At 41.3% G+C, this 12,525-nt stretch overlaps 1 protein-coding gene across 1 annotated transcript in view; it reads right to left on the reverse strand.

The window, feature by feature from the left end:
• Nucleotides 1–12,525, reverse strand: part of LOC126288932 (Down syndrome cell adhesion molecule-like protein Dscam2) — a 412,211-nt gene that overhangs the window by 88,891 nt on the left and 310,795 nt on the right. The window contains exons 21-22 of the mRNA XM_049984899.1: nt 9,453–9,609; nt 8,073–8,249 (exon numbers count right to left, since the gene is read on the reverse strand). Coding sequence (XP_049840856.1) covers nt 8,073–8,249; nt 9,453–9,609 — 334 coding nt within the window. The remainder of the gene's footprint in view (nt 1–8,072; nt 8,250–9,452; nt 9,610–12,525) is intronic.

A 12,525-nucleotide genomic window follows, 5' to 3' on the forward strand; every position in this document is an offset into this window, starting at 1 on the left:
TAATCCATGGAATGTTCCAATTCTAGGCAGTGTTCTGCTACTGCTGATTTTGTGGCCTGCCTTAGCCTGGTATGTCGCTGGTGTTCCTTACATCTGATTTCCACCGTTCAATTCTATGAACAGACTGAAGAGGTGGCGATGGGTAGCCCCTTGTCACCAGTAGTGGCCAACCTGTTTATGAAGAAGTTTGAGGACGAGGCTCTTACAACTGCCACTTACCAGCCAACATGGTTCCTGAGATACGTTGATGACACATTTGTCATTTGGGCACACGGTCGCGCAAAACTGGAAGACTTCCTGGACCACCTGAACTCAAGGCATCCGAATATTAAATTCACCATGGAGCTAGAAAAAGATGGTCAGCTGCCGTTTCTGGATGTCCTGGTGAAGAAGAAGGTGGATGGCACCTTCAGCCACAGTGTGTACCGAAAGCCAACACACACAGATCTATACCTACAGGCCGACAGCTGCCACCACCCAGCACAAAAGACCGGGGTGCTTAGAACACTCGTACACCGAGCCCAGACACTGTCTGACACTGACAGCCTGGCAGGCGAAGTTGAACATCTTCAAAAAGGGTTTGCTAACAACGGATTCTCATCCAGGGACATCCGCAGAGCTCTACATCCCACCAGACGTCAGGATACACCGGAGAACGAGCAAGAAGAAGAAATCAAGAAACTGGCATTTTTACCGTATGCCGGGCCTGTCTCTGCCAAGATCAGCAGAATACTAAGTAAACATAACATCAAGAGTGTCTTCTGCCCACCTAGCAAAATCAGGACTTTACTTGGAACAGTCAAAGATGACCTGGGCTTAAGGAAGCCTGGCATTTACAATATTCCTTGTGAATGCGGTATGTCCTACATTGGCCAAACGACTAGAACGGTGCAAATCAGATGTAAAGAACACCAGCGACATACCAGGCTAAGGCAGGCCACAAAATCAGCAGTAGCAGAACACTGCCTAGAATTGGAACATTCCATGGATTATGAGAACACCAAGGTCATGGTCCAGACGCCCAGGTTCTGGGATAGTGTCATCACTGAATCTATAGAGATAAAGATGGCACAAAACTTGATTAACCGGGAAGCAGGATACCAGCTAAGCACTGCATGGAACCCAGCATTTGAATTGCTGAAGCAATGCCGGAGAAAATATGTTTCCAACACCAACAACGAGCCTCAGACATCCGCACACTGCGGGCATGAACCAAGAAGGGAACACCAGGAAGCCTCAGCCACAGTCGGAGACGGCCAGAGCGGGAGCAGACGGAATAGGGAACGTCCAGAGCGGCATTGGAGCGCCACTCGCAGGTGCGGACTGAGAAGGGAACACCAGGAGGCCACGACTGCAGTTGGAGACGGCCAGAGCGGGTGCGGAAGGAATAGAGAACACCTAGAGCGGCAGGATAGCGCGACTAGCACGGACCGACTAGGGAACGGCAAACAGAACACCAGGCACCGGGCAAGCATAAATATGCGACCCGGTCCAGCAAGCAGCCAGTCTCAGGGAACACCTGATGAAGTCGTCAAGTAATGACGTCGAAATATCGTGTTTGGAAGACGCTGATATCCGGCAGAAAACCCGACTTCCACGAGATGTCATCAAATCGCCGGGAAAGTTTAAGAAATTACAGCATTTTTTTGCTTTCAGTGAACAGACTCGGATTTGTGCTAAGCCTTATTCCTCTCATGGATCCCACCTACGACATATCAATTACTGTGTGAGTTTGCCCCTTTACAAAAACTCGGAGCTTTTACTTTGGACCGCATGTGCAGTTTATTGTCCAACAACCATTGCAAATTAATGCACATCATAGTGGTGTGATTTGAATAATACAGATGCCGCAGTAAACCAAACCATTCATACAGGGCGTGGGTAGCTGAACTTCATGGTCTTAGCCATAAGTGTCAATTCATTACTGATGCCCATAACAACTGTTATGCAGACTCTGAGATGTGCAACACAATTATCTGTTTAGCTATGGACAAGGAAGTGCACCAGAAGGCTTTACTCTGTGGAAACCACAGTTTTGAAAATTGCACAATCTTTTGCAGTTTCTCAGGCATAGAGTGTGAGAACTGAAGTGTGGGGCAATGTGGCAGTAGTGTTAAAAGATGTGCTCACTGGGACAACAGATAGCTTGCATGAGCAAGCGGCAGTGGCAGTGGTAAACATGAGGGCCCAGTGCTCAGCAGACCACAACCAGCCCAAGCAGTTATGAACAACACAATGTCACTGTCAGCATTCCCTGTTCCTCTCTGGTCCTTTCTGTTTTCTCCAGCGCAAACTTTTGGCGTGCCCTAAGCGCTGGGTTATTTGTAATGCTTGCCAGAAGAAAGGTCACATCACCTCCATGTGTCATTTGCTGAAGGCTGCTAAGGATATGGACATGGATGTCAACTGACTCCAATGCTTATGACTTCTCCCATGTTATTTATCAAGTTATGTATTTTTTGCCAAGTGCTCCGGCTCCAGGTCAACACAGGTGCTGCAGAGGTGTTACTGAATTCTCAAAACTATGTGAATTTATGCTCGCTGCCATTGACACTGGTCATGCAGAAGCTAGTCAGTTATAACAAACAGAACATTAAACTGTTGGGATAGTTTATGACATCTGTCTCTTACAAGTCAGTGGTTTGTTCCATTACATTTTTGGTGGTCGCTATGCTGGTGTTGAGAACTTGTTCATGATGGACACATTTAAGACATTTGGATTTTCTGTCACTGATGTAGTTCACCTTTTGTCTGATCAGGTACCATATTGTCAATTGTAAACATTGTGTGAGGAGTTTTCGGGCTGGTTTTCAGAAGTTATAGGGTGTGCTATGAATTTTTATGCTCATATTTCTTTGAAATTCATGCCTCAGCCTCATTTCTATTATGTGTGTCCTATTCCTGTCACCTTGAAAGCTCAAGTGAAAGCATTATTCGATAGACTTCAATCTCTAGGAGTGGTGAAACCAGTTGTGGCTAGTGAATGGTCATCTCAGCTGGTTGTAATTTGAAATCTGTCAGGTAAACTTTAATTGTGAAGAATTGATTTGCTTCCATCTTGAGACTGAAATACAGACTATGGTCAAAAGTTTCCCAATTATGCGCTCACACATAGCAGTTGCCATTGCCACCAACCCAGTTCTCCACCAGATGGTTTGGTTTGTTCAACAGGGCTGGGCAGATAAACCACTGTGTTAAGCCTTGGAGCACCCATGCAACATTTATGCTTATGGTATCATCTCTCAGTTTTTGATGGTGTTTTGCTATTGACCACAGAAGACCTCACTCCCAGAACAGTTATTCCTGACATGTTACATCATGAGGTTCTATGCTTTCCCCACCAGAGTCATTGGGGAGTTTTGTGCCTAAACTTTTAGCTATGACACATGGTTTTTTGGCCAGTGATTGAGGGTGAAATTGTCCATTTTGTCATGGTTTGTGAGCAGTATGGCTAACAATGAGCGGTTCCTAGGGTCTCTCTGCCCTCAACCTGCTCCACACCAGCTTTGGGAATGCATTCACATAGATTTTGTGGGTCCCTTCTTGAATTCCTATAGGCTCTTGTTTGTGGATGCATTTTCCTGGCTTCTTTACTTTCTCCAATGTGCATCAACATGCTTTTGAAGGGTTTTTTTTCTGCTGAGGCGTTGCCTTGTACATTAGTTTTTGTTAATGGGTCCCAATTTGTTTCTCACACTTTTCAACTGTTTGTTCCTATCATGGCATTCATCATGTTACTGCTCTAACATTCCACCCTCAATCAAGTGGTGATGCGGAATGACTAGTGTCTATGTTCAAGACCCAAATGAGAGAGTTTACTGTGCAATCTTTTCTGAGCATGTATCACCTCACACCTATGGTGAAGTGGAATATGGCTCAGTTGCTTCATGGCTGGGTGTCACACATGCTTTACCAACTTTTGCAGCCAGCACCATATCTACCACGGTTGGGTTCATCTGGCTGCTTTATGACAGGGTCACCAGTGTAGGTGCAAAGGTTTGGTTGTCGGTCCAAGTGCATACTAGCCATTGTTGTACGACGCCAGATCCACTGTCTTTGTGACACCCGTATAGCTGACAGACTGGTGGCATGTCACTTTGATCAGTTGCTACCCCATTCACCACCAAAAGCTACTGGTTAATGATTGCGGCTCCCGCTGCTGCAGCCTGCCCCACTACCCTCTACCTCAAACTCATCGTCGCCTACTGTGGAGGCACCCCCATTCCATTGGCTGCCTCCCCCACATGTGGCGCCATGGGGTTCTAGCTGCCCAGTATTGGGTGCCAGGTCTGATGCCAGAGCCTGCTGTTCTGGTTGGGTCATCTCCACCAGCCCCCTCCCCCTCAGCCATGTCACCAGTGGGTCCAGCCCCATTTCCTCCACACTGGACTGCCTGCTGATGATGATACAGAGATAGTGAAGGCACCCTCCTCCTGATCAGGGACCAATGGCCTACATAGTCTGGTCCCTTTAACACAACAAACCAACCAACCAACCTCCTCCTCATCAGTGCTGTCATTGGGCACTATATACGCCCACCACCCTTGAGCGTACCCACGTCTCTGCATGTTTTGGCCCTTTGATCCGGTGCCTGCCTGCCCTGGCCCATTGTCACCCCCCCCCCCCCCCTTCAGACCCGCTGTTGAAACAAGTTGCCATCTCCCCAGATCTGATGGATATGTCTTTTTGGGCCACTGGCTCTCCCTCAGTCCCTAAGTGCCCTGTTTGCATGATGGAGAGGTATGTTATATCCTGCTACTAGCGTATGTGAGTGTGAGTGCACTGAGTGCAGTGCTGTCATGTATGTGTACTTGAATCAACCACCAACTGCATAAGTGTGGGCCAGCCACAGAGGCTGTCCAAAAGAAGTGTGCACATGTCACAGTCTCCAGCACATTGTCTACTGGTGACTCGGCACCTATATATGCATGGGGGAGTGCTGACTCACCCTCATTATGTTCTTTTAGTTTGTACTGCTCACATCAGTCGTTCTGTGTATTGTTAATGTTGCACTTTCTATTGATTCTTTTGTCTTGTTACGTGTGGTGTAACGAGAGCCTTCTTTCCATACTGTTGAGAGGTTTATGAATGAAGCAATATTTGTGTTAATCAGAATAGTTTCATGTACTACTTGGTTATTACAGTCAGACTCACTAATACCAATTTACTTGTTAGTGCAGGCTGCCTATATGTTTATGGTATGTGCGTGTACCTTAGGATGGTTTGTGTGCTTTAAGGCTCTGAACACAATGAATACATTCAGTTTACAATAACATTAGAATAGCTTTGATTCTAAGGATTACGGAAGAAGAAGAGTGAGAAGCAGATGGTATGAAAATTAAAGAAAACACAGATAAAATTATTTTTGTTTTTAGGATGAACGCCTGGAAGTCGAGCAATTGACATATGGCATTTCAGATTGTCAAAGCATTGCACAGTTTCAGTGAAAGAGAATTTGTAAAGACTTTTTAATATCTACAGCTGGGAATATAGTTTCTATGAGACTGTAAGAGTTTCAGATGGTTATTCTCTCTCATTTGACTGTTCTACTCAGAATTCAAGAAATAGCCAATAACATTTCAAATAATGTAATGATACTTGCAAAAAGTAAATAAATAAATGTGAATCTTATTTGATGCTGGATGAGTGCACAGAAATTTCTAATGCTGCTGAGCTGGCAATTTACGTTCACGGAACAGACAGTAGTCTCATCACTGCATATAACTGGACTTGGTAGGGTAGGCTGTCATGCTCCACAGATGTTCTGCACTTCAACTTAGAAGAGTACATCCTTTGTCACATAGAAGAGAACTTGTGGACAAGTGCTTGAAATATTCCCAATGCCATATGCTCCTACAGCACACAGGTAAGAGCTCATTGTCTCCACTGTGCATGTAATGTGAAGTGGGAGGTCCATGAATGGTACGACACTAAAAGTGATTTTACATACAAACAGTATGTTTCCAGACATGGGTACCTGATCAAAACTTCATCTACTATGTCCCCTCTACAACTCCTAGAAGCCTGTAACAGGAATTTTGATTTACCCAGTATGTTTGCAATATACTGTATGTGACACATGCTTACATCAGCAATGCCTCAGATAAAAAGCTAGTTAATGTTACAGTGGCATTTAGAACTGATCTCATGACACGGCTTTTGAACTATTGTTAAACTAGATGAAATAGTTTGTAGGATATGCAAAAGCAAATATTATGATATATGTAGCTTGTATAGTTGATTTGCTCATCTGAGATTTTCATAACTTGAATTCTTAGTTGAAGGTAGAAATTACAGAAATTGCATTGTTCTGATTCCCCCTCCTCTAACATTAAACACTGTGAGCTGGCCAACTGCTCACTAGTGAAATGTGTGTGAGAGCCAGCGTACACAAGCACAAATTGAATTTTTTTTGTCTTCAAGCTTTGAAGCACAATAACCATCTAAAGATTCCATCACACATCATAAACATGAAGGCATCCCACACTGATGTGTTGTAAATTGAAAATGATATGGCTGATCTATGCTTTGAAATTCCTAACTCAGCCATCATATTGCTATCCAACGATTTAAAAGCAACTACACTTCATTTTAAGCACTGTGGAGTAAGCATGTATGCTCACATCTAAGGACATGGTGAAGCTAAGATATGTTCATTCCTCTGAAGACAGTCCACAGTCTGACTGCCCTATTTTACCAAGAGCATTTTACCAGGCAGCAAGTGACTGGGTGCTCTCATGCTTGACTAGTCACCTCCTGAACAGACTTGGACTAGAGCATTTTCCTGGTGAAAGTCCACTTTTTCTTGTGGCACTGTGGAAAGAAGACTGAAATTCAGGTCTTAATACCTTCTTTGATTAACAAAATTCATTTGGGCATATAATAGAAAAGGAACTGGAAATACAGTAAAGCCAGCCATCCTGATTTATGTTTTATGTGGTTTCCCTAAATCACTCCAGGCAAGTGCCTGGATGGCCCTTTTGAAAGGGCATGGATATTCCTTCTCCATCTTTGAAACTATCTAAGCATGTTATCTATCTCTAATGACCTCAATGTTGATGGTATGTTAAACCCCAATATGCAATCTTGCTGCATATTCTTTTGGTTTCTACATTTAAAAAATCCACACTAAGGACTACACTTTTAGTTTTACAATAACCTATTGCACTCCATAAAGATAAGATTGAATTTATCATATAAGTATATTAAATGAAAAGGAGAGAGAGAGAGAGAGAGAGAGAGAGAGAGAGAGAGAGAGAGAGAGAGAGAGAGAGAAAGAAAAGTAAGAATCCTATGTGATACTGGACGTAAATAATTAACAATCATTGCTAAATGCATAATATGAAGCAAGAGGTTACTTTAACAGACTGAGAAACAGATACAAAATGAAGTTCAAAGTACATGAAGATTAAATGTGGTATCCACTACAGGTGAACACTTAATCTATTGGTATGTTGTTACAGTTGACTGAAAACATGAAAAACATTAAAATGTTTTTCAGAACCGGTATTTGTAAAGCTCAACAGTACCTTGCATATCTAACATAAAGGCCGTGAAATGGTTTGTATTTGATTCATAACTAATTTGTAACTTTAAGAAATCAAATGACAATGAATTACCAGACACAGAAACAGATACTTTAATTTCTTTCTTAGATGTTGCTGGTTTCCATATAGATGAATTAAATTGACATCAGTACACTGAACCTCAGATAAGGTGAATGGTACAACAAAATAAGCAATAACTGTTTTGAAATAAGCTAGTTTTCTGGTAGTTAGGTAAGAAAGTAACTAAAAACCTTTTAAACACAAACCAGAATACAACTTCCTCTTACAAGTAACTGTAATTCACCAATATTCAATGATGATGCAAATAAAAACAGCTCTTTATACTGAATATTTGGGTTCATATATTTTGGTTCATTATACATCCCACAGGGCTTCCAATTATGATGAGAACTGAAGTACATGTAAGGTGAAAGTGCGCACGTGCACCGCCACACTCCCCCCTCTCACCCCCCCCCCCCCCCCCCACACACACACACAAAAATCAGTATAGCCGCAATTACGTACTTGAAATGTGAAGTGATCCTTGTGATATGCTGTACTTTGCCTCTGAATGAAGTATTTGCTTCCCACGAAGCCATTGAACATTTGGTGTTGGATTTCCAACAGCAATGCAAGGTACAGTCACACTTGACTTCAACGCACGATGCAAAATTTGTGAAAAAGATGCAATACGAGCTGGTGCTGAAATATATTACAATATTGTGAATTAAAGAAAACTATACTAATAAATAAATAATAATAGCAATAATAAAATTCTGGAATGATACACAGTTTAGAAAAATTACTGCAATAATGCCCATATGAAGAAGAAAATAAAAACAAAGAAATGTTGAATTCTGTCCTGCTTGATACTAGGCTTTTGATTTGCCCCTTGAGATCTTACATGTCAGATTCACTGCCACTGTGGTAAAGAAACTTCTTACTTGGTCACCCATTATTGTTCTTACATGAAAGTCATAAATGATAAGAAATGTGTCCATATCCCATCTCAAGCAGTTTTAGGATGCATATTTGTTTTCCATATTTCTTAAATTATGCAGAGACTATAATAAGTAAAAGCAGTTATGCAGCTGGCTTGTCAATAGCTTTTATCCCCTGAAAAATTGAACAAAATTGTAAGAAATACATGAAAGATTAGCTGAAGCACAGACATAGCTCATTAGCCAAGACAGTAATGGAACAGGCTTACAAGTGCTTCGCAGCAAACAAATAAACACTTAATGCTATAAATACTTATACTGAATGAATCATAACAAATCCAAATGTTTTCTCATAGAAGAAATTGAGAACGGTGGGTACAGACTAGATGAGGCTTTGTGTGTGAACTTCCTAGGCACCCAGATGAATAACAAATTCAAATGGCAGCAACGGATAAGTTAACAAAAAATTTCAGTTCTGCTTGGTTGACACTCTCATTTTATTGGCCTGGAAATGGGATTGCTAGGACACTTTCACTCAATACAAGGCAGTGTGTGTCTGTATTTGGTTCTTGGTTGTTTTCTTTGGGATCTACACAAAATTCTGTGGGGGAGCAAGTACTAAGAATCACTATAAAATTGCTAGTTTTTGTATTGCAATTAGTATTACTACCAGATGAGAATGCCTGGGTTGTTTCCTTGCATTCCTTTGTCATTACTCCATCCTGGATTTTACATTGTTTGATATTCCCTTCCTTCAGATGCCTATGTTATTTCACACATACAAATCTGATTTTATTATGTTTCTGTAGCAACTCTTACTTCAGAAATGCCATGGTTATTAAAAGGTTTCTCAAAATATGGGTTTTACTATTTGGTATTTTTATTTTTGATAAAAGTATTAATGAACTTTTATTCATGAAGTTTTACTCTCTACAGCAGATGCAACAGCTGCTCTAATGCTCACCTCTTGAATTAGGTGCCTGAGAAACCAATCTGGTACTGTCGCCCTCACCAGCAATTGTTGAAGCTGTCACCCAGAAATCATACTGCTCCAACTCCTTCAGTCCACGAACTTCATGCATTGTCACTGATAAACTCACTTGGAAGATCACTGGTTGTGACTAAATAAGGAAAGAATTATTATACTTTATTGCTGACCCTTACACAAAAAGAATTTGACATGTCAGAAAATAGAAACCATATAGTGCTATGGAGAATAGACCAAAACTAAAGTTCTACTCAGAAGACACCAGCATATAGGAATTGACCTAAATACTTGGATTGTGATCTGAGGCTTATTTTATTGTTGAAGCCAAAAGGATTGTCCAATACTGGCTTGCTGGGCTTATCATGACTCTAACTTTTTAGATTTCCTGTAGGAGCATCACAGCTACCATAGTGGTCCCAGTGTACATGCAGTCCACACTGTATTTCACCTCATCAGATAGTCTCCTACTTCGTGCTATTGTATCTACCAGTTTTGACCTATGGATCAGAAGGTTGGACTTGGGCAAGTAGCAGAATATAAGCAATACATATGTGCCTTCTGTGAGGGATCCTGGATCTGAACCAAATGCTTTGTCAACCCTATGACAATCTTGCCTGCAGATTTCTAGACCAGCATTATCATGTGGAGATTTGTAGGACTCCCCTCGATAGGTCAGGGGTGCACTAAATAAAGGAAGCAGCTACTCAGGTAGCAGAATACTTGTGGAGTGTACATGAGGGTTTTTTAGGCTAGGCAGTAATTTGTCGTGCTCCAATGAACACTTACCAGTCAGTATGCTGGAAGAAAAGTCAAATGGCATTCAGAATAAAGACACTTTGACTGGCATAATTTTAGCAGAAAACTGTTGAAGTATATGTAATAAAGTACCTCAATTTACTGCCCTCAAATTATTCATGGGATTGAGAGCTGGCTGAAAGCTGAAGTGGAAATCTCTGAGATATTTTGTGTGTCATGGATTGTGTATTGGAAAGACAGTTTGGAAGTTATAGGATGGGGAGTGTTCATCACAGTTAACAAAAATATTGTCTCTAGTGAGGTCAAAATTGAGTGTGGCAGTCAAGTTATCTGGTTGCATACAACAGGTGTTCATGAAATCAACTTAATTTTTGGATGTTTTTACCAGCCACCCAATTCTGCTGTCATTCAAGACTATGATCAATAGCACATAAATACCCAGATCAAGCAATACTAGTTGAAGTAGATTTTAACCTACCAAGTATAGACTGGTATGTTCATAGATTCATTGCGGGAAGTACAGACAGACAGTCAGTCATTGGAAATACTTTTGAATACATTTTCTGAAAACTGTCTTGAACAGCTAGCTCAGCAGTCCACACACAATGGAAATACCTTGGACCTTGTAGCTACAAGTACGCCAGGCATTATCAACAATGTCAGTATAGGAATGGAGATTAGCAATCATGATGTCATTATACTAACTATGATTACAAAAGTTAATAAATCAGTCAAGAAGGCTAGGAGAGTGTTTCTACTAGACAGAACAGATAAGAAGTTATTAGCATCTCACTTGGGCAGTGAAGGAGCATCATGTAGTTCCAGTAAGACATGTGTAGGGGAATTATGGGCAAACTTTAAGCAGATTGTAAATAGTGATCTGGAGGGTTATGTGCCTGGTAAGTGGGTAAGGGATGGAAATTTGGAGACTGTTGAGTAAGCAGAGGCTGTTGCATTATTGGTTCGAAAGGGAATGCACAAATGATGGAAAGCAAAGCTTAGCAGTGATTCATCTATCTGTGGAAGGATCTATGTGTGAAGCATACAACAACTACCACCATCACACCTTAGCAAAAGATCTTGTATAGAACCCAAGGAAACTCTGGTCTCATTAATATTGCTAACTGGGTCTAAGGCTTCCTTTCAGTCCCTTGTCAAATAGTATGGTGTGGCAATTGAAGACAGCAAAATTAAAGCTGAAGTTTTAAATTTCATGTTCAAGAAACCATTCACACGTGAGAATCATACAAACATACAGATGGCCATCAGGCAGACTCCCGTATGGATGACATAGTAATAAACATACCGGGTGTAGAGAAACAACTGGAAGATTTGAAAGCAAATAAATTGCAATGTCCAGATGGAATCTCAGTTCAATTTTACAGAGAGTACTCTACAACACTGGCCCCTTACCTAGCTTGCATTTATCATGAATCTCGCGCCAAGCACAAAGTCCCAACTGACCTGAAAAGGGTGCAGGTGACTCCAGTATATAAGAAGAGTAAAAGAACAGACCATCAAAATTACACACCAATGTCCCTAACTTCTATTTGCTGTAGAATCCTTGAACATATTCTGAGAAGCTTACACCCAAAAATAAGTATGGTTTTAGAAGACATCATTCCTGTGAAACTCAGCTTGCCCTTTTCTCACATGATATACTGCAAACTATGTATGAAGGGAAACAGACAAATTTCATATTTCTAGATTTCTGGAAAGCATTTGACATGGTTTCCCACTGAAGGCTGTTAATGAAGGTACGAGCACACGGAATAAGTTCACAGGTATGTAATTGGCTCAAAGACTTCTTAAGTAATAGAAGCCAGTATGTTGTCCTTGATGGAAAGTGTTCACTGGAGACAAGGATATCATCAGGAGTGCCCCAGGGAAGTATGATAGGACCGCTGTTGTTCCCTATATACATAAATGATTTGGCAGAAATTTACGGTTGTTTGCTGATGGGATACTAGTGTGTACAGTAAGGTGTCAAAAGTTGAGTGACTATAGGCAGATAAGAGACAACTTAGACAAAATTTCCGGTTGGTGTGACGAACTGCCCTGAATGTGGAAAAATGTATGTTAATGCAGATGAGTAGGAAGAACAAACCCATAACGTTTGGGTACCGTATTACTAGTGACCTGCTTGACACACTCAAGTTGTTTGGATATCTGGGCATAATGTTGCAAAGAAATATGAGATGGAATGAGCATTAGAGAACTGCAGTAGGGATTATGAATTTTCAACTTGTGTTTATTGGGAGAATTTTAGGAAATAGTGGTTCACCTGTATAGG

Source organism: Schistocerca gregaria, chromosome 1 (assembly GCF_023897955.1).
Source record: "Schistocerca gregaria isolate iqSchGreg1 chromosome 1, iqSchGreg1.2, whole genome shotgun sequence".
NCBI lineage: Eukaryota > Metazoa > Arthropoda > Insecta > Orthoptera > Acrididae > Schistocerca > Schistocerca gregaria.